The 27,615-nt window shown below is 41.7% G+C and overlaps 1 protein-coding gene across 1 annotated transcript in view; it reads left to right on the top strand.

Moving 5' to 3' along the window:
* Nucleotides 1–1,971: 1,971 nt before the first annotated feature.
* SLC12A3 (solute carrier family 12 member 3) overlaps nucleotides 1,972–27,615 on the top strand; it is a 65,776-nt gene continuing 40,132 nt past the window's right edge. Inside the window, exons 1-12 of the mRNA XM_075188973.1 lie at nucleotides 1,972–2,268; nucleotides 8,095–8,217; nucleotides 11,486–11,561; nucleotides 11,644–11,739; nucleotides 13,220–13,359; nucleotides 13,447–13,557; nucleotides 14,744–14,855; nucleotides 20,013–20,143; nucleotides 21,668–21,752; nucleotides 22,403–22,557; nucleotides 25,462–25,569; nucleotides 26,703–26,826. Of these exons, the coding sequence (XP_075045074.1) occupies nucleotides 1,972–2,268; nucleotides 8,095–8,217; nucleotides 11,486–11,561; nucleotides 11,644–11,739; nucleotides 13,220–13,359; nucleotides 13,447–13,557; nucleotides 14,744–14,855; nucleotides 20,013–20,143; nucleotides 21,668–21,752; nucleotides 22,403–22,557; nucleotides 25,462–25,569; nucleotides 26,703–26,826 (1,558 nt within the window). The remainder of the gene's footprint in view (nucleotides 2,269–8,094; nucleotides 8,218–11,485; nucleotides 11,562–11,643; nucleotides 11,740–13,219; nucleotides 13,360–13,446; nucleotides 13,558–14,743; nucleotides 14,856–20,012; nucleotides 20,144–21,667; nucleotides 21,753–22,402; nucleotides 22,558–25,461; nucleotides 25,570–26,702; nucleotides 26,827–27,615) is intronic.

The following is a 27,615-nucleotide window of genomic DNA, read 5'->3' as shown; positions in this document are numbered from 1 at the left end:
CAGTCAGGTGTTGCTCTTCCTACCTTGTATAGAATAATATCCCATTTGTGTACAGGGAAAACGGGTTTCTCATAACTATTAATTACATTAAAACTGGACAACTATCTACCAAACTAAGCCAAATAAAATGGAATGACGCAGAGGAGAAGACGGAAAATAATCTATTCCAAATAACATGGTATTGAATAAATTGTAGGGCTGTCATTTCCCCGTCTTAATAACAGACCAGTGTTTTGATCAAAATAGACCTGCATTGTGTTAGTAGATGATGAAAGGAGGACACGGAGTTGGCCAGAATAGCTAAGAAATGCCCGTTTATAATATAGTCATCTGTGGGATTATCCTTGGTCACTGCCAGAGACGGGCACCAGCTCACTATCCCCCCAGGGACGGTCTATAGGATGAGCGGATGACTCCTATCTAGTAATGTATCTATAGGGGCTCTTGTGAAGTCTTAGCGAAATCCCGTTGTGTCTGGAGGGCAGAAATCTGAGGAATGGATTTAGTATCACTGCAACAAAAGGTAAGTAGACAATTTTGTAGACAAATGTATACAAGTGAAACTTATACCAGTTTTATTGCCATTCCGTTTTATGTACAGTCATGGCAAAAAGTTTTGAGAATGACACAAATATTGGTTTTCACAAAGTTTGCTGCTTCGGTGTTTTTAGACCTTTTTGTCAGATGTTGCTATGGTATTCTGAAGTAAAATTACAAGCATTTCATAAGTGTCAAATGCTTTTATTGACAATTACATTAAGTTTATGCAAAGAGTCAATATTTGCAGTGTTGACCCTTCTTTTTGAAGACCTCTGCAATTCGCTCTGGCATGCTGTCACTCAACTTCTGGGCCACATACTGACTAATGGCCGTCCATTCTTACCTAATCAATGCTTGGAGCTTGTCAGAAATTGTGGGTTCCCGCCTCTTTAGGATTGACCACAAGTTCTCAATGGGGTTAAGGTCTGGGGAGTTTCCTGGCCATGAACCTAAAATTTTGATGTTTTGATCCCCGAGCTACTTAGTTATCACTTTTGCCTTATGGCAAGATGCTCCATCATGCTGGAAAAGGCATTGTTCATCACTGAACTGTTCTTGGATGTCTGGGAGAAGTTGCTCTTGGAGGATGTTTTGGTACCATTCTTTATTCATGGTTGTGTTCTTAGGCAAAATTGTGAGTGAAAATGTAATGTAGTTATGGCTCAATCGAACACTTGTTTAGTTATGCTGTGTTCACTCTTGTAAAACTCAATAAAAAATGTTTATAAAAAAAAGAAAGAAAATGTAATGTAACTGTCAATAAAAGCCGTTGACACTTATGAAATGCTTGTAATTTTATTTTAGTTTACCATAGCAACATCTGACAAAAAGGTTTAAAAACACTGAAGCAGCAAACTTTGTGAAAACCAATACTTGTGTCATTCTCAAACCTTTTGGCCATGACTGTACAGTATATATTGATCATCATCATCAACATTTATTTATATAGCGCCAGCAAATTCCGTAGCGCTATACAATTGATGTAGTTTTCCATTGGGTAGCTGGAAAAGAGCACTATTCACAAGTAAACTAATTATCTTAATAACACAAAAAGAGGCCATTCTGTAAACCGGTAAGATACCATTTGTGGGAACAACTGTGTTGGTGGCTTAAACAATGTAAACATATTTTGCACGCGATGGAAAAAAAAAAATATTAAACTGTTGAAACGGAGGTTAACTTTGAAGGCTAATTCTCCCATTACTCACTTTGTGGCTTCCTTATCATCTCTCTGATCTGAAGGTATACTGAGCTCAGTTCGTTAGTCAATTATCTTTGTCCCCAGGCTGTGACATTCTCCATAAAGTCTTCTAATTGTCTCATACCCTGGTTAGTGATTTGCTGTTTTGGTTCCTGCTGGTTCTCCAGAATATAAAACCCCCACTTTGAATGTATTGGAATGAGTTCCTTGATCCACAATCTGGGGATGAAATGGCTGAGAGCAGAGATGAGATCCCGGCAGACACCGTCCCGTCCAGCGGCAGATTCACCATCCGCTCATTGATCAGCACCGAGGATACCGCCAAATCCCAGTATGGGCAGCCAGAAGCGGCCTATGACACTTTTAACGTCAATAACCTCACCCATTCCAGTACCTTCTATATGAGAACTTTTGGATACAATACCCTGGATGCCGTACCAAGCTATGACCACTACGCTAATACTGAAGTGTCTGGGGAAGTAAAGAAGGCCAGACCCACGTTAGAAGATCTTCACTCTATCCTAAAGGTGAGATACAGGCGCTAATGACCATAGTGTACTGTTCTAAACGGCTTTCACCATATGTAGACTTAGGGGTATATTTACTAAACTACGGGTTTGAAAAAGGGGAGATGTTACCTATAGCAACCAATCAGATTCTAGCTGTCATCTTGTAGAATGCACTGAATAAGCGAAAGCTAGAATCTGATTGGTTGCTAAAGGCAACATCTCCCCTTTTTCAAACCTGCAGTTTAGTAAACTTACCTCTTAAATTCTTCTCACATTTAAGTCTATCCAACCTTTATCAAGGTGACCTTGACATTAGCCAGCAGCTGGGATACTGTCTCAAATAACCAAGTTGTGTTTCGGTACTTTAATGTGAGTAGTGATGCAGGCGTTAGCTCCATTTTGGATGCTGAGAAAACCAGATTGGTCTTAATCATTACTGTATACATCACTTCCTACAAGTCATATCATAAAAACCATCAAATATAGATCAAATGAAGGAGAGAGTTCTGTTTTGTTGTGTTTTGCTAGTCTCGGAGAGGTAGCTAGTTCAGTCATTTAACATGGAATAGTTGGAACCCTGGTTAAACGATTAACTAAGTTATAAGATTATTATGTTATATATATATATATATATATATATATATATATATATATATATATGGAATTTTACCCTTTCCAAGCAGGTGACTTTTGTCTGCTTGTAGCTTCTATGTCCTGTTGCATAAGAAAGTTCTCACGGCCTGATTAGTCTTAGTCAGATAAGCTATGTTTAGTTAGTTAGATTCATTGTACGTGTTATGTGTTTCTAGAATTAATAAAAATACTTTATCGGAAAAAAAAAAGATTGAACTAGATTGTACAGCATTAAAACGCAGCTTATGGTATCACAGGACAGCAGCACAAGAGACACTCTAAGCCCAACACATTCCCTGACCTGTGTATGAGCAGAAGCCTTAGTTAGCGACTGTTCCCCCCCCCCCCCCCAAACTGCGCATGTTTGGGGGGGATCTAGGTTCTTATGGTGGTTTTAGACTAACGTCTTTTGTCAGCAACTTCTTTATTAATGTCTTAAATTAAACTTATTTTTCATACGCAAGATTTCTAGCTGTGACTTGATTTATGGATGCTCATAAAAAGCTGCTTATAGCTGTGGTCTTTATGTTTACCTCTATAATAATGTCTATTACCAGACAAAGGGTATTGTCATTTACACTCAGCTATCATTTTAATGCATTTATGAGCGTCTGTTTGTTTTTTTTGCCATCTATAATATCCTGATGTTTAGTCATTGCATAGGTCTATAGCAGAGGTGTCCAAACCCAGTCCGCAAGAGCTACCAACAGCTCATGTTTGGAAGATTTCTGTCTGTAGAAGCAGGTGGGATAATTACTGATCCAGACAAATAGATTAACTCATCTGTGTATGATTAAAGAGATCCTGAAAACATGACCGGTTGGTACCTCTTGAGGACTGAGTTTGGACATCTCTGGTCTATAGGGATAAGTTCCAGTAAGTTTCTTGTTGTAGGGAAATAACCTATTAACAAGTAAGGTTTTCTGTAGGGTTAACTTTATATCTTTAATAACATAAGTGGGTGCTGCATTTTTAACTAAAATATCTACCACAAAGCTCAAGGAAATAATGCCCCCTGTGGACCAAAAAATTCAAAACTGGCATATTATATGCATGGCTTCACTGAGCCTCTATATGCCTTTCAGCAATGTATCTCTCAAATACGAAAGAAAGAATCCCTAGAATTTTAGTATAGAGATTGTTTTTTAAAAAAACACTTAAAATGTTCTTTTGTCCCCCAGATTCTGAATAGCACAGTAGTTACTGACAGATAGCTGTCTTTCATGATTGAAACAGTAGACACTAAGTTGTTGGGGTTTTTTTTATGACCGTGCATCCTGTGTAAGGTCACCTCTAAAAAGAGATGTGTTTTCAAAGAGTTTCTAAAGATTTGAAGGCTGTGGGAAAGTCTGATTGAGCGTGGTAGGGAATTCCATAAGTGGGGAGCAGCACAGGAGAAGTCTTGTAGGCGGAAGTGAGAGGTTGTTACCAGGGACTTTTCACTTTAATGCAAAATATATTAAATTGATTTTGATTATAGACGTATGCAGGACCATCTTTTCCATTGGGCACGATGGGCAGCTGCCCGCGGGCCCCACGGGCAAGGGGGCCCCATAGGCATGACTCTTAATGAGAATAAATAATCCTGCAGAAGAAAAAAACCTGCAAAAGAAACCTTCAAGGGTCACTGAGCAAGTGCATCTATTTATCTCTATATCTATATCCATATCTATATCTGTATCTGTATATATCTATATCTAGGGGCCCCGGTGCACTGCTTTGCCCGGGGGCCCATAATGTTGTTAAGATGGCCCTGGACGCATGCTTACTTATCCATGTATGGTCACTTGAAATAAAGTCAAAAACAGCTGGACAGCGACACTTATTGTGGATTTGTTAGTTATTATTAGTGATGTTATTATATGAACAATTACAAACAAACATATTATGTTTGGTTGTGTCTCCATCTACAATTTTATTGCAAAACTCACTATTTTTGCCTGTCTTATAAGGAATATATTTTGGAGTTATGAACAAAATGTAGTATTTGATTAATATATAATTATTTTATTTGATCAATATATGATTTACACTATGCTTGGCGCTTCTGTTTTTTGTGTTTTATTCAAAATGTGTAATTGTTGGCCTTCAGCTCTATAGCGCCGACATATTATGCAGCATTGTACAATCAGAGCATATTATTTAGTTATCAGTAAAGCCAGCCATCTACATTTCCCTATTACAGGTACACAAATGCCACAACCAGTGTAGTCAGCAGCCCATTAACTCAGGGCCCTCTTAAGAAAATCTTGGGCCCCCGGGCACAGCAGTGCACCGGGGCCCCTATATATACAAAAAAATTTAAAATGATTATATATATGGGCCCTGCAGCCGAGGGGGGCCCGTCGGAGGAAGCCAAAAAAAAAAAACCTGGAAAAAGAAAAGAGGAAAATACTTACCGTGCTGTCAGCTGGCGATCCGGCTCCTTCCATGGTCTCCTCCTCCGTCGCGCTCCGCAATGGATGTCGGGCGGGCGTAATGACGTCACGCCCAACATGCACTGCGAGCGCGACGGAGGAGGAGACCAGGGAGGGAGCCGGATCGCCAGCTGACAGCACGGTAAGTATTTTCTTCTTTTCTTTTTCCAGGTGTTTTTTTTTTTGGCTTCCTCCGACGGGCCCCCCTCGGCTGCAGGGCCCCCGGGCACCTGCCCATTGTGCCCTATGGGAAAGACGGCATTAACTAGAAATGCTCAGGCTCGGTTTTCCAAAAACAGAACCCCCCCGAACATCGCCAATCTGTGTACCGAGCCGAGCCAAGTTGGTACTTGCTTCCTCGGATCTGAATCGAGGAAAAACATCATCATTCCATCGTTGAATCTCTGGGTTTTGGATTTCATAAGTACCTCCCTCCCCAAGAGATCTAGCGCCATTGCTCACACAGAAAGAGGGGTAGCAGTGTTCTTGTCACTTTCCAGTCTCCAGTGACATTACTCAGTGCCATTGCTCACACAGAAACAGGGGTAGCAGTGTTCTTGTCACTCTCCAGTCTACAGTGACATTGCTCAGTGCCATTGCTCACACAGAAACAGGGGTAGCAGTGTTCTTGTCACTCTCCATTCTCCAGGGACATTGCTCAGTGCCATTGCTCACACAGAAACAGGAAGGGTAGCAGTGTTCTTGTCACTCTCCATTCTCCAGGGACATTGCTCAGTGTCATTGCTCACACAGAAACAGGAAGGGTAGCAGTGTTCTTGTCACTCTCCAGTCTCCAGTGACATTGCTCAGTGCCATTGCTCACACAGAAACAGGGGTAGGTTTTTGGAAAACCGAGTCTGAGCATCTCTACTTTGGACCATGGGAGCAAACTGGAACACCTGGGGGAAATCATGTGTTTATGATGAGAACATACAAACTCCATGCAGATAATACCACTGCTAAAATAAAACCCAAGGCCTCAGCACTGAGATGCAGCATTTTTATTCACAAGCACTATACCAGTGAGCATTGCAGTTGTGACTAATCTGCTCAATAAAATCATAGGCTATTTCCACACAAACAGTTTCACATCACACAATATATTGTTTCTACGAGCATGTAAGTGTCTGCCCAATTTTACTTAAGTGTATGGTTATTTGTCTCTCCACTCCCACTCAGTACTATATTGAGAGTGCCTTGACTAAATCTAACAAGCACCACTTAGACTGAATATTGAAATTCTCGGATATGAATCATCGAGGTAAAACACATAGGGCCTGAGTCATTAAGGAAAGTAAAGCAAAAAACAACTTTGCCCCATGTTACATTGGAAGGGGAGGTAAATTTAAAATGTTGGGACAGATTTTTAATTGGGGTAGGGCATGTCCTAGATCAACTTAAAATGTCAGTGTAAAAATAAAGCTATCAAGTATTTGTGTGCTACATGAAAAGACAGACAGTATTGAACTTATGTGAAAAATAATAAACTCATTTGCACCACTTGCATTGTAACATGGGGCCTGATTCATTAAGGATCTTAACTTAAGAAACTTCTTATTTCAGTCTCCTGGACAAAACCATGTTACAATGCAAGGGGTGCAAATTAGTATTCTGTTTTGCACATAAGTTAAATACTGACTGTTTTTTCATGTAGCACACAAATATCAACTTTAAATGTCAGTGTACAAATAAGCTATCAAGTATTTGTGTGCTACATGAAAAAAAATGACAATATTTAACTTATGTGCAAAACAGAACACTAATTTGCACACCTTGCATTGAAACATGGTTTTGTCCAGGAGACTGAAATAAGAAGTTTCTCAAGTTAAGATCCTTAATGAATCAGGCCCATGGTTTGTCCAGGAGAAAACTTACTCTTTTTATGCTTTACTTTCCTTAATGAATCAGGCCATAGTCTCTGATATTCCACTACAGCTCTGTTAAAAAGTAAAGTATTACGTGCCCACTATATTACAGTCAGCTGAAGCTCCTCCCTGTCTTTAGGACAGTTTCTTAATAGGATCTGATGAAGGTCAAAAAGCTGGTTCTCGGCATTTGCGTTACTCTGGCACAAGTGCTCCTAAGCAGGTATAAACATCCTGAGATAGCACCTCCCAACACTCCTTATTTTGGCTGGACTGTCACAATTCACAGACCTCAAAGGGGGCGTGATCTTGTCATATTGTGGGCGTGACTTGGGGAGATCATGGGTGGGGCTTATATGTGCCCCGATTATGATTTTTGAATTGTTGGACTGCATGTGGTGATGGCATATTTAGTTAAACGCTCCATGTATTTCATCAGCTCAGTAATATACAGCATCTGGCATATATTAATGTCAAATAGGGGTTTTCTTTGTACACAGTACTAGCTGTAGACTGCTTTTAAAGGATTGTAGTTTTGCATGGTAGCAAAATGTATTATTTAACGTTGATGCAAGTATTTTGGCATGCCACTTGCTATGTCATAAATCTGTAGACTTTTTTAAGGTCTTTAAAGGACACTGTAGAAAGTAACATATCTGACAAAGGTAGCAGTACAAAAGAAATTGCTTGTACTATGGAAATTTGTTATATGCCTGGTTATCAATTAGGGATGAAACTATTGTTAATATATGCAATCATCACATAATATATAAGGGTATAAATTGAGTGTTTCAGCTACAATATTCCTTTAACCATTTCACCATGACAAGAACAACTTAAGGGGAAGAACTTCCTGTAGTAATGAAGCTGCTGCGGAAGTTATAAACTTAAAGTGAACAATTATATATTTCATCCTTCTGTCTCCACAGCAAGACCACCTGCAGCCTCCTGTGTATGAGGCCAGTTTGGACACCCCTGATGGGGAGGCTGAGAATGAGCCCCAAAAGCCAGTTGGAGAGCCTGTTAGATTTGGGTGGATAAAAGGAGTAATGGTAAGTCCATAAAGGACCTAGAGATGAGGATTGCTTTTAGGAAATAACCCAATTTTATTTGTATTTCTGTTTATACTATAAATGTTTAGTTGCACTCAGTGGTGTTAGTGAGGTGTCTATGGTGGTATGCCGTACCTCCACTTCTACCGCCTTCATTATAACACTATCACAGTCCACTCACTTACATTCCCGTTATATTTTCCTTACCACCAGTTCTAAATGTCCACTTCAACCACTGGTTGCACTATAAATTTATGTTATTATGAGATGGTATTCAGTAGTGGGAAAGGTTCCTCCACTAAAGTTACCCAGGTCCGACAGATATGTTCTTATATAATCAAATATAGCAATAGAAACATAGAATTGGATGGCAGGTAAGAACCGCTTGGCCCATCTAGTCTGCCCATTTTATAACCTATGGTAAACTCAACCCCTATATGGTCTTTTAATCTTTGTAAGGGTATCCCTATGTCTATCCCAAACATGTTTAAATTGCTCTACTGTATTACCCTCTACCACCTCTGCTGGGAGGCTATTCCACTTATCCACTACCCTTTCTGTGAAGTAGTTTTTCCTCGAATTTCCACTGAACCTACTTCCCCCAGTGTCAGTGCATGCCCTCGTGTTCCAATACTTCTTTTCCCTCCAGTGTCAGTGCATGTCCTCGTGTTCTAATACTTCTCTTCCCTCCAGTGTCAGTGCATGTCCTCGTGTTCCAATACTTCTCTTCCCCCCAGTGTCAGTGCATGTCCTCGTGTTCTAATACTTCTCTTCCCTCCAGTGTTAGTACATGTCCTCGTGTTCTAATACTTCTCTTCCCCCCAGTGTCAGTGCATGTCCTCGTGTTCCAATACTTCTCTTCCCTCCAGTGTCAGTACATGTCCTCGTGTTCTAATACTTCTCTTCCCCCCAGTGTCAGTGCATGTCCTCGTGTTCCAATACTTCTCTTCCCTCCAGTGTCAGTACATGTCCTCGTGTTCCAATACTTCTCTTCCCTCCAGTGTCAGTACATGTCCTCGTGTTCTAATACTTCTCTTCCCTCCAGTGTCAGTACATGTCCGCGTGTTCCAATACTTCTCTTCCCTCCAGTGTCAGTACATGTCCTCGTGTTCTAATACTTCTCTTCCCTCCAGTGTCAGTACATGTCCGCGTGTTCTAATACTTCTCTTCCCCCCAGTGTCAGTGCATGTCCTCGTGTTCCAATACTTCTCTTCCCTCCAGTGTCAGTACATGTCCTCGTGTTCTAATACTTCTCTTCCCCCCAGTGTCAGTGCATGTCCTCGTGTTCTAATACTTCTCTTCCCTCCAGTGTCAGTGCATGTCCTCGTGTTCCAATACTTCTCTTCCCCCCAGTGTCAGTGCATGTCCTCGTGTTCTAATACTTCTCTTCCCTCCAGTGTCAGTACATGTCCTCGTGTTCTAATACTTCTCTTCCCCCCAGTGTCAGTGCATGTCCTCGTGTTCCAATACTTCTCTTCCCTCCAGTGTCAGTGCATGTCCTCGTGTTCCAATACTTCTCTTCCCTCCAGTGTCAGTACATGTCCTCATGTTCCAATACTTCTCTTCCCTCCAGTGTCAGTACATGTCCTCGTGTTCTAATACTTCTCTTCCCTCCAGTGTCAGTACATGTCCTCGTGTTCTAATACTTCTCTTCCCTCCAGTGTCAGTACATGTCCTCGTGTTCTAATACTTCTCTTCCCCCCAGTGTCAGTGCATGTCCTCGTGTTCCAATACTTCTCTTCCCTCCAGTGTCAGTGCATGTCCTCGTGTTCTAATACTTCTCTTCCCTCCAGTGTCAGTTCATGTCCTCGTGTTCCAATACTTCTCTTCCCTCCAGTGTCAGTACATGTCCTCGTGTTCTAATACTTCTCTTCCCCCCAGTGTCAGTGCATGTCCTCGTGTTCTAATACTTCTCTTCCCTCCAGTGTCAGTACATGTCCTCGTGTTCTAATACTTCTTTCCCCCCCAGTGTCAGTACATGTCCTCGTGTTCTAATACTTCTCTTCCCCCCAGTGTCAGTGCATGTCCTCGTGTTCTAATACTTCTCTTCCCTCCAGTGTCAGTACATGTCCTCGTGTTCTAATACTTCTCTTCCCTCCAGTGTCAGTACATGTCCTCGTGTTCTAATACTTCTCTTCCCCCCAGTGTCAGTGCATGTCCTCGTGTTCTAATACTTCTCTTCCCCCCAGTGTCAGTGCATGTCCTCGTGTTCTAATACTTCTCTTCCCTCCAGTGTCAGTGCATGTCCTCGTGTTCTAATACTTCTCTTCCCTCCAGTGTCAGTACATGTCCTCGTGTTCTAGTACTTCTCTTCCTTTGAAGAATGTTTCCCTCCTGCACCTTGTTAAAACTCTTGATATATTTGAAAGTTTCTATCATGTCCCCCTTTCCCTTCTCTGCTCCAAACTATACATATTAAGGTCTTTGAGTTTTCCCGAGTAAGTTTTTTGCTGTTATCCATACACCATTTTAGCTGCAATGTTCAACTACATCTCATACTTGCCAACATTGGCAAGTTGAGTTGCGGGAGATCGGGGAGAGGTGGGCGTGTGAGGGTGGGGTTTAATGAATTGCATCATAATCTTTCTAAGCCTAAAACAGCAGGAGGCGGGGCTACGATGCGGAAATCTCGTCATAAGCCCTGCCCCCCGCTACTCATCTAAAGACATGGTCAGTAACCGAGAGGTTTGCAGGTCTCCCGGACTCCCGGGAGACCTCCCAGGAATTTGGGAGTCTCCCGGATATTCCAGGAGAGTAGACAACTATGCTATATCTGTTGCTTCAAGTGAGCTCATTATAAAACCTGGTTTGGAGGACAATATGTGGTGTTACCCATAGCTACAGCATTATTCATTGTCATGCTTATTTTTTTAACTGCATTAGGAAAATGATATCTAGAATCTAAAATGTTTCTGAGGACAACACCACCATTTTCTTGTGGACCACTTTTCCTACATTTCCCGATTCTGCCTCTTGGATTATGCATTAATCATAGATTGGTGTCTGTTGCTTGGTGTAGTCACCAATGTCATGGTGGCTTATTTGATAACATGATTCAAGTCATGAGCTGTTACCCATAGCAACCAATCAGAGGTTAGTACAAGTTCAACTAAGTGATGCAAATGTCTGATTAGTTGTTTTGTCTAACAGCCCACCTGAACTGTGTGCACAGTGTTATTAAATGTCTTTTCTTGGGTTATTAAGGTAAATTTAGTAGTCCAATTTTCCATGTCTATATCCCACTGTATAATTGTTAATGTCTGTCCAGATCCGCTGTATGCTGAATATTTGGGGAGTGATTCTGTACCTGCGGCTGCCGTGGATAACTGCTCAGGCTGGAATAGGTCAGTACAAGATGACACTTTCCATCCTTTGCGCTCTTCTTTGTCATATAACACACTAATCCTTTGCTGACTCCTCCTATAGCGCTGACCTGGCTTATAATCGCCATGTCTGTGACGGTCACCAGCATCACAGGACTGTCCATCTCGGCCATTTCCACCAATGGGAAGGTCAAATCAGGTAAACAAAGTTTATAAAGCTTCAAAATGGAAACAAAAACGCATGTAATATTTTTATAATTACCCTAAGTTGGCTGTTACTTAACCTTGTACCAAACTGGGCTATAACTATTTTCAAGTGCAAATAAAAACAAAAATGACCTTATTGTTTCTCACTGTTAAACATAACTATAGAAATAAAGTTTTGTAAAAAAAAATGTTTCTGGTGTAATGTAATTATGGCAAATATGTGTTAGTTATATTGGTGTGTGTGAAAATAGATGGAGGCGATAGAAAATCCTCACTCGCCCAATTTATTATTAAAATGTCACTGACACTCTCTGGCAGTGGTAAAAAGACTCTTACTGCTCACCAGGATCAATAGGCCAGACCAGGGTCCCTCTGTGCATGCGTGAGAAGGTTTGCCGGCTTGTTGATGGATATTGGGACACTGGAACCAGGCTTCTGTTTCCAGAATCATTAAAAATATAATGCAAAAAAAAAAATAGACAAAAGAAATATCTAAAAAAATAAAATTATATATATATTAAAAAAAATGGACAGTGAAGAAGGCTACCGCTGGGGATAGCCCTACTGGCCTGGGGCTTTGATAAATAGGATGAATCCCTAAATCTGGCGAAAACTGTTTTTGCCGGATTTAAGACTTATCTCTCTTGGATAAATAGATTCCTAAATATTTTATGTTTAGTGTAAAAGATTATAGAGTCTATGCATCGAGACAAATATGGAGGATATAGCATATTTGCCTTGAGAGGGCTGCTTTGCGTGGCTCTTCGTCGGGGGCGAGGAGTCAGGGTGGTGCAAAACCACGCACTTGTGGTAATGCGCTATATGTAATGTTAATGTTAATATGATGGCAACACAAACCATGCTGAGACTGTACTCTGTCCTAAAACAGTGGTTTGGGTGACAAGAGTTTCCCCACACTTGTGTTAGTCATGCCTCAGTCTTGTGTGCCATGTTTATATTTATCAAACCCCGGTGTTTAATCCTGTCTGGTTGCCCATTGTGGTTTTGACCCTGTTATCTATGAATGCCTGTTCCAAACACCTGGCCCTGGCCTGTCCATTCTTTTATTGTGACTCTTCTGCTCTGTCCATGAGTCATTAACACTTTCAGAATAATATCAAAACCAACTCACACTGTCCATTCATGATTGTTCCTGTATAGGACTCATTTTTCCCTCAGTAGCTGATTAACGACCCTCTGCTGAATCATAGGAGTGCACGTACCCACTCATTTTGCTACGGTGGATTCCGTTTGGCTAAACAAATATATGAGATGCCCCATAAAAATAGATATATAAATCACATTTGTCCTTATAGCTAATAGATTTCAAACCACTAATATGGCCATTAGACCACACTTTTTATTTAAATGAATTAATGACAACACCCTGGACAACTTTGGAATATTGTAAAATGTTTTAATTGTAAATTAAAGTTTAAAAATAAACCCAGAATATACTTTGTCCACTTTAGGTGGGACCTATTTCCTTATCTCTAGAAGTCTTGGCCCAGAGCTGGGAGGATCCATCGGACTGATATTTGCGTTTGCCAACGCCGTGGCCGTCGCTATGCACACTGTCGGCTTCGCGGAGACGGTTCGCGATCTACTGCGGGTGAGAGAATTTATCGATGATATTTAGTCATTTATAACTGACAGCTCTGTTCTACAATAAATAACACTTACAATTTTACACATTTAGGATTACGACTCAACCATTGTGGATCCAATTAATGACATCAGAATTATTGGCATTATTACTGTGTTCATCCTGCTGGGAATCTCACTAGCCGGCATGGAGTGGGAGGCTAAGGTACAGTCCATGCACTTTCATTATAACTTACAATAGCAAATATTCTGTGGTAGATATGAGTCACAAGACATTGATATTGTTGTCCATCCTTAAATGCTCCGAGTTTACAACTGTTAAAACATCCTGAATGATTAACCTGTGCTTTCAAGTAAGGCCAGGAGAACAAGTGGCTCTCGGACTGCTGTTGAACTAAAAGTCCCAGCATGCCTTGTCAGCCACTGGAGGCTCCCCAAATGGCGTGTTTCTTGGATTGAGTTCCAAGATGTGAAATAACAGCCTGCCACCTTCCAATGGCAGGCCAATTACTTTCATTTGTAGGTGACCCTTTTACTGCTTCCCAGAATCCTTTGTGCACACAGGCCACTCTGCTATGTCCTCCCACTGTAATTCATTTGACAGTCCCTCTGCTGCCACTTGTGTAAGAAGTGGATTGGTAGGAGGAGAATGAATTACCAGGGAGGGAAGATGAATGAGTTATAGAGGGGAGAGGGAGAATGAATTACATGGGGTAGGAGGACTAATGAGTTTCAGGGAATGGGAGGGATAATAATTTATGGGATGGGATCAACTGAATTACAGGAGGAAGAACTTACAGGAGACGGCTGTGGGCAAAAAATGATTTACGGGAGAGGGCACCGTGGCGGTGGAGGGGGCAGAATGAAAATACATGGGAGGATGGTTGGAAATGAACATATAGTTCCTGAAGCATATGATGGGGGGTTCACAAAAAAACACCGGACGTGTTGTACTGCACCCAGCAGCTTAGTCAGAAGCAAAGAGAATAATCATTGGTGCTAATCTACTATGTTCTAAAATACACAAACAATAACAGATACAGGGACATTATATGTGAGGCCTGTTTTACGTATTGCCATACTAACCTACTTTACATACTCACGTCCATCCCCGCACAGCTTGAAGGCAGGTAGGCCTTCTCTCCAGGAAGTCCTAATCCAGGTGGCTCCAGGAGCACATTGAGGTAGTATCATAGGGAGATAATGTAAAATGCCATGCACCGATGTTAATGTGTACCTGTCATTTGAAGGCACACTCGCCCAAATCATTACATCATTGTTATATGTAGTAAGGTTGCTAGGAGACATGTTTTGCTGTTCACCTTTAGATGTCCATAATAATAATACTTTTAATACCCTCTTCTAATATGGTTTCTGTCTCTATTCCTCAGGCTCAGATTCTATTCTTCATTGTGATCATGGTCTCATTCGTAAACTATTTGGTTGGGACGGTGATTCCTGCCACAGATGAGAAGAAAGCCAAAGGCTTCTTCAGCTATCGCGGTGAGTGATGGAGATATGACATGATCAGTTGTTTGAATCTCAGCATAGTAGGACAACATGAGCCTTAGACCTTTGGGATTTTAGGGCTATAATCTAGGAGTTGCTTAAGAACATTGTAATTTTAATCTGGAATTGTTTGAATAATGGAGGCAAAGGGCAACGTATCTGTCCATGGCCTGGGAGAATGACTAAGAATTAGAGGCTTAAGCAGAAGCAGCATTTGGAGAGAACCAGTGTGGTGTCTCTATTCTGTCCATCATACAACTTGGTTAACTTCATAGTTATTGCTGTCATGGGATCAGAAGGAAAGTTATAATTTATACATAAATGTATTTTTTATTTCCGCCATCTGAGGGACACAGTTTATTCCTATCCCATCTTAACCCCCCTTCCAACTTGGAAAGCTTTGCTTTTTAAGTGCCCTTGACCCATAAGGGTAGGGCTCGGACTTATCCTCTTGTCTTTTATCTACTTGTTTTCCTATTGTGTTTGTTGCAGGAATATTACTTTGGACAGTCTATGACTGACACCTGAAATGTGTCCGGGAAGGAGCTCTGTTCTTTATCTCCAATATATACTTCTGCCCTGTGATTTTCTCGCTCCACAGCTTCTCTCCCACTCCTCCTGTAAAGTACAATGAAGCAGACCATTTTGTGGGGTGAAAGTAGGAAGGAGAAGCACCCTCGCATACTGTCATGAAGCTGTCTCTCTGCCTGCCTACTGCCCAGAGTCTTGCAAGGTGGTCTACAGGCAAACATACACCCCTCCTCAGGTCGATCCAGCCATCCCGTGCATTGTCCAGCATGAAGTGGGGGATAGGGGACACTGCATTATTCTCCAACACTATAGGAGACCTGCGAGTGCCTATAATGCTGTCTATGAGGGCAAATTACAACTCCAGTAGTTATAGATAGGACCTTCTGCCCAGTGTGAGTGTGAGACATCTGTCCAATGTGAATTTCCTGAGACATCCGCCCAGCGTGAGCTTCTTGAAATGTCTACTCAATCTGAGGTTCCTGAGTCTGTCCAGTCTGAATTTCCTGAAATGTGTGCCCTGGACTTCAGACAAACTTGCTTTCCCTGACCTCCGGGTCTGTTTATAAATCTTCTGCCTTGACTCCGGACCTGAAGGCAAACCTTATGCTCTGGCCTCCAGACCCGAGGTTTAGCGTTCTGCCCTGGCCTTTGGACCTGAGGATAAACTTTCTGCCCAGGCCACTAGGTCTGAGGATACATTTTCTGCCGTGCCTGAGGACAATTTTGTTGCCCTGGTCTCTAAGTCTTAGGACAACACTGCTGCTCCGACCAACAGTTGTTTTTTCGTTGCCCACCCTGTCCAAGGTCTCCAAGATGACTGTCTTGCCCAAGTTTCCAGCCGCTGCCTTGCCCAAGGTTACAGTTGCTGCCAGATGATCCTGTCACTGTCTTGTCCGAGGTCGCAGAGATGACAGTCTGTTCTGAGGTCCCAAAGATGATGGGATGTTCCAAGATCCCAGAGATGACATCATGTTCTGAGATCCCAGAGGTTCCAGCCTCATGTTCTGAGGTTCCAGAAATTATAGCTTTGTTCCCTGAGGTCTCTAAGACAACTACTTTGCTCAAAACCTCTGTGACAACTGCTCTGTTCGAGGTGTCCAAGACAGCTGTTCGGTCCAAGTTTCCCAGAACAAGTGCCTTGCCTGAGACAACCTTGACATCAGAGGCTTCTGAGCCTTGTCCAAGACGACTTTGCCACCAGAGGCTTCTGAGGCAACTGCTAGAGGGTCCCAAGTCATCTGCAATTTCTGCTTCAGAGTCTCTACCACTTTTCAGTGGAGGCACAGTTACTTTCATTATTGCAGCAGTCTTTTGAACAGTATCGTTCTGCACCAACTTTTTATGCAAACAAAAAGAACTAAGTGGCCTCACTGTTGCAGAGATTTCAAGGGGAAGCATTACTTTGGGCAGTGTCCCTTGTTGAGACTGACAACCCTATGCTGCACAACGCCAAGACATTCGTAGACACTGTGACTTGTAAATTTGTGCCCGATTCCTGTACCAGTTCCTACACCAGCTATTGCACCAGCTTTTGTACCAGTTCCCAGCCTTATGATTGACCTTTGTGGTGTCCCTGCTCAGAAGCAATCCTTGAAGAGGAAATGCTGTTCTATACTCTTACAGACCAATCAGTTGACCATCATGAAGTCTGAGAACTTTTCTCTTTTTATGTGAATTGATTGGCTGCCCTATATCCATCACAGGTGTCAAGTACACATACCTCTCACATGTTGTGGATTCCCGCATCTTGGACGTTGAGCTCCAGTACCTTGTGGTTTATAGGGTAATAAGGAGGATGGACCATACCTTTTTAGTAAAGAAATGGCAACCTGCTACCACAATTCAATTTGCTTTCATGATTTGATTTGCACCCTGAGAAGCCTGGACCTGACAGAGTCTCACAGCCACTTGTGAAGATGTCACCTTCCAGAGTCCCAGGGCATGCTCAGTAGGTGTTCCTCATTTTCATCACTCTCCAGCTGCTGTTGAGTCTTGATTACTGCCCTTTAACATGGGGCATGTTGCATTGCAGCTTGGCTAGGTCATTGCAATCTCTGAGCCCTCCTGCTACACCCTATGACTGATATTACAGATACCTGAACCGCAGCTAATCTTCTGATATTATGGACTTCCATTATCCCTGAGCTTCGATTGTTATATTTTGTGCTCAGGGTGTTTGCAAGTATTACCAGTGTGTACCCGAATGCAACCCTGTGACTGCATTGTGTCTTCAGTCCTGCTATTGGTCAGCCTGATTACTTGCTGTAATGACTCTAGTCTTGTTTCATGCTCAGCATATTACCAGTGTGTTCCTGTATGCAATCCCTAATCGCCTGTGATTACAAAATGTCTCAAGTCCTTGTGCTCCTGTATGCAATCCTTAACTTGTGCTCCTGTATGCAATCCTTAACTTGTGCTCCTGTATGCAATCCTTAACTTGTGATCCTGTATGCAATCCTTAACTTGTGCTCCTGTATGCAATCCTTAACTCCTGTGACTCCTCTACCAAGTAAATCTTAAAACTTGTTTTTATAGACTGGATATCTGCATTACTCCTGCAACCTTGTCCATTATCTATTCTGAACTCAAGGTGCACATCTGGTGTTCTGCAGAGGAGACCTTTGTGAGGAAAGTTCTGCTGGCAGCGGTTCCTCTGGAGCTATTATTTCCCTCTATAACAGGAATCTGTGGGACCTCACCACTGTCAGTCTGCTGTCTACCCAAGTAAATTGCTAAAAGAGGAAACTAGATTTTTACTTACCATTAATATCCATTTCTCGGAGACCAGTAGGGGACACAGAACATTCTGCTCTAGGTGGCCTGTGAGAAATCGATTTAATTGTGAGTGCTCTCACCTGGTTTCCATTTATTTAGGTTTGCACAGCAATATGTCTGCTCCTCTTGGTGAATGCACAGATGTGATTGCATGTATCCGGTCACATCAGCACATCCTCGCGTCATGCAGATATCAATTACCTACATAAGTCACTTAGGTGTCTGTTATAGACACCTGACCTGAGTGTGTTGCTGCTCTGTGATACCCAGTATAGACTTTTGCTTTCTTTTGATTCTTTTGACTTTGAGATCTATCAAAAGGGGCTGCTAGCCTGACTTCTAGCGGACTACTGCTGCTGACCTAATGGGAATATTAGACAATACCAGTGCTTTTCTTGTAAGAAAAAAGGTTCCGGACCTCATCACGTAGTCAATCACTGTACACACACCCACACCATCAGTTGCGTAATGAAGCTGCCCGCAGTAAGCACTCACAACCCACGCTGCCACACGACCAATCACAAGCTGACCAGCCCAACAAGCTGAGCAGTGCCATCACAACCAGACGATGTACGTATGCATCGGACTCGACACACAAGCAGCCCGCATGCACTGTTTTAATGATTTTGCCGCCGACCTGCTACACCTGACAGGGCGATTCAGGTCCACGTGTACCAAACATCAAATGTTCAAAAGTTACTTTTAAAACCTGGAAAATCCGTTGAATAAAGGTGCTGGAACTCCGTTCCGGTGAGTTCTATGACAAAAAACAATCTATAGCCATGCACTAAGGAACCTAACCCGGTCAAGATTCTTGATGACCTGATCCAAACCCTCTCTCAAATAGGACAGAACCTCTAGACCAGATTCTCTTCCCAAGTGAGGTTGGCAGCTCATCAGGCTGGCATGTCATCAGGTTGGCATGTCATCAGGTTGGCATCTCACCAGGCTGGCATCTCACCAGGCTGGCATCTCATCAGGCTGGCATCTCATCAGGCTGGCAGCGCATCAAGTTGGCATCTTCAGTTTCCTCTATTAGCCAGGAGACAAAGCTGGATTTGCCCAGTAGATTTTCTGGAGTCTGGAAGACTTGTAAAACTCTCAGAGACAGATGCAAACTGTACTTTGTGCTAACACCACAATAATGATCACAGTCACATTCAGGCACAGAAGAAAAATGTGTGGGAATTGTAATTTTCCTTTTAAAGGGAGACCAACAAGTTGGAACTTTCAATGTGGATTCTCAGAATCCGGCCTTACCGTCACTCAATGCCTTTTTTGTTTTGGGCCTATATTATGAAGATCCAGATCTCTTCACCACAGCTGAGGTGACTCTCGGATGTTTGCGACGGTGATAATACCATCAAAGAATACCGAGCAGAATTCTGTCATTGATCTACGAATTCCCAATGGAGTGACCCTGTTTTGGCATGATATGAGCCACCTTCCTATTGGGGTGTCTGAGGTAGAGACGCTTGAACTATTCAAGCAAGTTCACAATTTAATCAAACTGCCCCATTTCATCAACCTCGAACATTTGGTCAAAGTAGTCTTAAAAATATTGAAATTTGTTTTCGGTCTGACCACCAGGGTGTATATCTTATCAATGCAAGGCTGTTAACTCGAAGCTTGCAGTTATAAGATATTAAAATAAACTATAACATTTAGCCTTGTCTGCTTTAATGGCTACATGTTATAGTCATTTTTATCAAACATTTCTGTGTTGGAGTTTGAAGCTTGAATTTGGTGCTTGTGTGGGAAACAATTAAAAATACTATCCAATGTTGCTATGTTATTTCCCAGGGGTATGAATTACCATTTATATTGACTTTACTTTCTCTCCAGCTGACATCTTTGCTGAGAATTTTGTGCCTAATTGGAGAGGACAAGATGGCAGCTTCTTTGGAATGTTCTCAATCTTTTTCCCATCAGCCACTGGGATTCTGGCTGGAGCCAACATATCAGGAGATCTAAAGGTACAAAGACTTTGATTAGGCCAAACCAATTAGGGTCTGTTTTAGAAGACCAGTAAACATATAATTGAAATATTTTTTAAATGTCCTCCCTCTCACTCCCTTCTCATGCTTAACAAGATCTGTTTTGTTTTGCGTAAAATACACATGTCTGTAATGCTCATGCACACCAAAAATGTGTATACTTGGATTCATATGCAGATTCAGAAACTTCTTACACTTATGACGCCATACACTAGGGTGTATTATTTACTAAACTGCGGGTTTGAAAAAGTGGAGATGTTGCCTATAGCATCCAATCAGATTCTAGTTATCATTTATTTAGTACATTCTACGAAATGACAGCTAGAATCTGATTGGTTGCTATAGGCAATATCTCCACTTTTTCAAACCCGCCGTATAGTAAGTCTAGCCCTAGGAGAGGTGGGGAGGGGCGGGGGAGCGGAGTACTGTAAGGGTGTGGTCTAGTAAATGCAACTAAAGTGGCTGTAGATGCATATACACCTGTCAGATTTATCTCTCGTGGATGCTGGAAGGATGGTGCAAATATACTCACTGATGATGATTACAATGACCAAAATTAACTACCTGCTACTGATTGGCTGATTGTGTTTTGACCCCTCCCACTGATAGTACATAATTCATTAATGTGGCTGTTATATTACATAAAATCCCAGCAGTCTATTCACATTACTTGATTGATATCTCTATCGGTTCCCTTTTATGTGTATGACACTTTATCACAGTATTATATTGTCTACAAATAGGGTATTTTTGCTGTTGCTACTAATACTGTCATCTCTACACCATCCCTACTCTTTCTCTATGCTATCGTGCTGTGCAAGTATACTCACTTGTTACTCCTGACATAAACCTATGCTAGTGTTGTAGAAAATATTTAGACTGATTCCAAGAAATTAATCCCTTTTGACTTTGGCTGGCTGTCCCATCGTTGGCACATTGGTCAGCTGACAGTATTTGCAATGCAACAACAGTCACCCAGGAAAGTGAGCAATGCTATTATTACTGCAGGACTCAATGATAAGAGTCCCTCAGTGCTGATTATTTGCTCCCTGCTGCCCCCTGTGGCCTATACATAGGCAATACACCAAGAAAATGACTCTGTAAGAACTATTACCTGCATAGCTATAAGCTGAAGATGGGCCAGACTGTTAGTGAAGAAACACTGCACAGCTAGGTAATAGAGGGCAAGGGACATTTTAGGAAGTGGGGATTTAAATAAGCATTTTATACAACTATATTATCTGGTCCCTTAATAACATGATACAATGATATGAACCTGTCGATCTCTCGCAACCAACCAGATATCAGCTATTTTCATTCTAGTGTAGTCAGACTATTGAAAATGAATATCTGGTTGCTATGGGTTACAGCACCTATGTTCTATTAGCATCATTCTTATAGGAAGCCCTCTAGTGTTCTAGAAGTTATGTGTACACCCACCTTATTATCAAGGTATGGATGATGATGGATCGGTGACTAATAGTCTTTTATCCCCTCACACAGGACCCAGCAGTGGCTATTCCTAAAGGCACTTTGATGTCTATTTTCTGGACAACCGTCTCTTACTTGGTTATATCTGCCACTATTGGTATGGAAATGTTAATAAATCAATCATGTAAAGTGAATTACAGCTGATTTCTAAAGTCATGTATATCCTGGCATACGTCACTGTGCAGATATATACAATAAAAAGCATAAATATTCACATAAATCTCACATAGAAATACAATCCGTGCTTGCCAAGATTGTATGCGGTCAAATCTTCATGTAAAATGATGTAAAAGGCTTACATAAATCTATTGTGTCCCGTGGGTTCTCTGAGTAATGATCCTCTGTTTTATCAGAATTCTGAGGGTAGAACAATACAGTAATAAAACAGGTCCCGCACAAGTGATAATATGACGTATATACCCAAATAGAAGTTCTGTCTGTATATATCCGTTTAAGGGTACATTTTGTGGGTATATAATAGTGGTTACCCAACAAGTTCACATCTGTAATAATAATATTGAGCGATTTTAAAGGAATAATATATCTAGTAAATAACTAAAATACATTTCTCTTTATTGTATACGTAAATATATTCAGTAAAACATATAGTTATAAGATTTTCTGGACAGAGAACCTTATATCTTGCTATGCGTGAGAACTGCCATAGAGTTTACTTGTCTATAGACTGCATTAGAACAGCGCCCCCCAATGGCCAAAGTATCATGACAAGCTTTTCTTTTCCTGCAGGCTCTTGTGTGGTTCGAGACGCCTCTGGAAGTTTGAATGACACCATTTTTGAAGGAGGCTCAAACTGTGTTGGACTGGCGTGTGGGTATGGGTGGAACTTCTCTGACTGTGTCCTTCAACACAACTGTAAATACGGGCTGAGCAATTATTACCAGGTGTATACCTATTGCTGGCTATTTACATAGTAATACCTAATAAAATATAATATGTTCAGACCTGGTTTTCTTATGGGCCCACTGATGCGCAACATAATTCAATGTGAGAAGGACTTTACCTAGGTTCAGTGCTAGTTAGTCGGCTGCAGAGCTCACCATTAACCAAATGAGCCATTGTTTACTTTCTCTTCCCTATTAACACTGTGAGTTATATGTACTAAAGCAGGCCTGGCCAACCTGTGGCTCTCCAGGTGTTGTGAGACTACAAATCCCAGCATGCTTTGCTAATAGCTGGCACAGTATGCTGAGACTTGTAGTTTCACTGCATCTGGAGAGCCACAGGTTGGCCAGGCCTGTACTAAAGCTTCTAAAAAGAAAAATGGAGGTGTTGCCCATAGCAACCAATCAGATTCTAGCTATCATTTGCTAGAATGTACTAGATAAATGATAGGTAGAATCTGATTGGTTGCTATGGGCACCACCTCCACTTTACTTTTTAGGAAGCTTTAGTAAATCTACCCCTGTATATCCTCCCAAAGCCCCCTGCCAGTCTTATTGAGGTGTCATAATACTCTCATAATAGATTTTGGGACAGATTGTGGCGCTCTTCCAACAGTCAACACTTTTATACCAACCCCCGGGAATGTTTGATGGTAGGCCACGCTCACCGGGTTGTTACACCCACCTACTACTGGTGCACGCCGCACTGTGGGTGATTCTTAGGGAACAGGAAAGACATTGGGGGCTGCCTAGTGCATTAGAAAAGTTAGGAACACCCCGGGGGGGCGTGACATGACCCATCGTGACAAGATCCCGCCCCCATCACAACTTGACCACACCCCTTTTTCAGAGACACCCCCTGGTGGCACACTTTCCGTCCTGACTTTAAGAACTGTAATGTTGGGTGGTATGCTAGCAGCAATGGAGATGTGTGACTTTTTGGGAGCCAGGTCTGCAAAGGACCAAAAATATGACAAATTATTACTGAGTTTGCTCATAGGCTGCACAGAGAGACATAAACCTACACCCAGTATAAACATTACCCCGTACGAGGAGAACGTAAGCTAAGAAAATGTTTGAGGTTACAGTCCCTTCAATGTGTATCTGTCACCATTGACCATATCCAGCTGTATTCCAGTAATGAGGCAACTGCGTAATGTTGAAGGTTATAGATACAAAATGTAGCAAGTTTAATAATATAATGCTGCTAAAGTCTCAATTAGTGTTTTCTACATTGCTGATAAATCTACAAATGTTGATAGATATTATAATGACTAAAGATACAGTATTTGCTCTCCTACATATACGCAGCTGTAACACAAATGTTCGGTGGTTTGCAGGGCTGGATTAAGGGAATGGAGGCCCCTGGGCTAAGGGCCCCTCCATTCCCCCGTGAGGGCTCCCCCCCCCCCGTGATCCGAGCTGCCAGTGCCTCCCCCCCGGCACTTACCTCCTTCTCCGGCGCGCTGTACGCTCTTTACTGAGGAGATGTCGTGAGAGTGAGACCCATAAGATCTACTCAGTAAGGAGACTACAGCGCGCCGGAGAAGGACCGCAGTGAAAGTGCTCAGCAGCACTTATCGCGCCCCCGCCCGATCAATACTGCTGCTGAGCCCTTTCCAGGGCCCCCTGGATGCCATAGGCCCCTGGGCTGTAGCCCAGTTAGCCCTATGGTTAATCCGGCCCTGGTGGTTTGTATAAATGAGAGCGACAATATTTCACACCAGAGGTGGAACTAGTGAGCTGTGGGCCCCGCTGCAGGTAGGCGGGAAGGAGGGAACCGGGGCCCCCAACCCTCTGCATCTGCCATGATGTGGGCCCCAGTATCTCCATGGGCCCCGGTGCATGGCACCTTCTGCACCAATGATAGTTCCACCTCTGTGTCACATTTAGTCTCAGACAACAGAAGAGCAATGTTCATGTTCAGCAATTTGGATTATACACGAAACTGCCTTTATTGTTAAATTAAAAATGCGTATTTTTTATTATGTTTTTAAATTATCCAATATTTTGGCAGCACCCCTAATGTCTGCAATGCTTTGAATAGTAAGATTCAGCATGCAATTTGGCACTTTTTTACGCAATGTGCCCTTTGCCAAGATAGTTACGAGCTTTTTTTAATACAGTCATGGAGACACATTTTATTTTTAAATAAATTAGTAAATTGCATTTTTATTTGGATATAAGAAGTGTATCTACATACAAAGTCACCAAGATTTTCTGAAAATTAAATTACAGCAACTACTCACAAACATGTGCTATAGATCATATATATATATATATATATATATATATATATATATATACATATATATATATACATATATATATATATATATATATATATATATATATATATATATATATATAGCATAGTGAAGGTAAATACAGAGACTAGAAATCACTTTTTATGTTAGATAACATTGATTCCTTATTAGCATTACTGTAAACATGTAAAAGACAAGTTATTAAATAAGGAAAAGTAGATTATCATAAAAGAGAATAAGAGTCCCTTTAGGGTATAGCATACTTGCCTACTTTTGCAAAGTTATTTCGGAAGATGGGCATCACTGGATGCGTGGCCAAATGCATAATTTTGGTCCCGCCCCTGCGACGGAAATGCTGGTTTGTCGAGGGGGTGGGGCCAGAATGACGCGATTCACCGCGAATCGCGTCATTTTTGGAAGCCAGTAGTGGGATACGGGAGACTTGCCAGCTCTCCCGGGAGTCCGTGAGACCGACCCGAATTTCGGGAGTCTCCCGGACATTCCGAGAGAGTTGGCAAGTATGGGATATAGTTGTAATAATGTTATGTGGCATCCCTGCACATCTAGACATTTGTATAACTTGACAAATACAACCCTAGATGTGCAAAAAAGATGTAAATATCTATGTACTCTGCAGGCTATGAGCATGGTATCAGGGTTCGCTCCTCTGGTCACCGCCGGGATTTTTGGTGCCACTTTGTCATCTGCTTTGGCCTGCCTGGTCTCTGCACCCAAAGTATTTCAGGTACAGTATGTAATGACAGTGTATAAGCCTGCACATGATTATGGGCCTGAGTCATTAAGGAGAGTAAAGCATAAAGAAAGGAGTAACTGTGCACCTGGGCAAAACCATGTTACATTGGAGGGGGAGGTAAATTTTAAATGTGGGGACAGATTTATAGTTGGGGTAGAGCATGTCCTAGATCAACTTTAAATTTCAGTGTAAAAATAAAGCTATCAAGTATTTGTGTGCTAGATGGAAAAACAGCCAGTATTGATCTTATGTGCAAAATAATAAACTAATTTGCACCCCTTGCATTGTAACATGGTCTTGTCCAGTAGCAAACTTACACCTTTTTTTTTTTTATTTGCTTTGGTCTTCTTAATGACTCAGACCCTATATGTCTATTTTCAATGTGACTACAAATATTGTGCTGTAAAAAGTTGGATTATAAGTTTGACTCTTGCCAATATGGGCTACATCTGCAATCTGACACACTAGCCTTGTCTGGTGATTATTCTTAATGTCATTGTCAAGTCCTAATGGTAGACCGGGCAGACTATATCTAGTAAGTAGATTGTTTCATAAGCATTAGGGCAGTTGTGGACAACAGGCACCCAGAAGCTCACGTGAGTCACACAGGATTTACAAACGGCCCTTTTCATTGTGTTAATTTTACCTTTTATAGTCTACTGTATGTAGAATGTATATCCAAGATGGCAAATCACATTATCATCATTTATTTATTTATATATATAGCGCCACTGATTCCACAGGGCTGTACAGAGAACTCACTCACATCAGTCCTTGCCCCATTGGGGCTTACAGTCTAAATTCCCTTATACACACATACAGAGACAGTCTAGGGTCAATTTGATAGCAGACAATTAACCTACTAGTATGTTTTTGGAGTGTGGAAGGAAACCGGAGCACCCGGAGGAAACCCACGCAAACATGGGGAGAACATATAAACTCCACACAGATATGTTGTCCCCCATTGCCCAAGGAGAAATAAACATATTCATTTTATCCAGAAGTCCGAGAGCTGCAGATAGAAAATCACAAAGAACGAAGCAATAACATCAATGTCTGTATTCATTAACGGCAATTTATGATTTTAATTTCTTTAATGATCATCTATTTCTCCCTCTGCACAGTGCCTCTGTAAAGACAACCTCTATCCACTGATTGGCTTCTTTGGGAAAGGCTATGGCAAAAACAATGAGCCGATTCGGGGCTACCTTCTCACCTTCCTTATCGCATCTGCATTTATCCTCATTGGTTTGTCATTAGCTTTTTAATTTTTCACCGTTTTATAGTTCGTATTTCTACTTGTATACTAATGTCTGCTCCTTGTGATGTTGTATAAGACACTCTTCTTTCCTGTATCCCAGGCATTAAAAACGAATGTAAGCTCTGTTGGACAGGGAAACTTCTGTGAAGAGGGCTCTGCAAACATTATTAACACTATATTAAAGTATATTTATTACACCCCCTAAAGCACAGCCACAGTGGATATATTTAGCTTTTTGTTTTCAAATGCTAAATGCAAATAGTGCATGCAAATAACAGGTAGGCTGACATGCTCCAGGTTATTTAAGTAACATCAATGTATGTTCGTCAAGAAATATGTTTGCAAGGTTCAACTGATAACAGATGACAACATCTAATACAGGTGCTTTAAGTAACAAAGACGGGTGTTGGGGTGGGAAGGAGAAGGGAAGAAACTGGGAAAGTGTCTTTACAGGAATGGAAAATAAAGTGGGTTAGGTAGTTAAGAGGAGCTTGGAGTAGGCATTGTGAGGGAAAACAAAAAGATGACATATTTTTAAATAAGGAGGGACAGTTATCACCTTCTCTGAAAATCCATGAGGTCCAAACCTGGGGGAAGAGATCTGATCTGTCATGAAGATATCATGTGATTTTTTTTTTTGCCAAAGCTTGCAACATGCAGATACTTTTTCTTTAATACTGACAGGGCCTAGGCTAATCCGCTCATTGTGCCCCCTCGTCTCAGTGGTGGATACAGGGCGGAGGGGCGACCTTTTAAATGGCTAAGCCGCCGATCAA

The sequence above is a fragment of the Mixophyes fleayi genome, chromosome 10, assembly GCF_038048845.1.
Source record: "Mixophyes fleayi isolate aMixFle1 chromosome 10, aMixFle1.hap1, whole genome shotgun sequence".
Taxonomy (NCBI): Eukaryota; Metazoa; Chordata; class Amphibia; order Anura; family Limnodynastidae; genus Mixophyes; species Mixophyes fleayi.
This window is presented reverse-complemented; position numbering and strand designations above follow the sequence as displayed.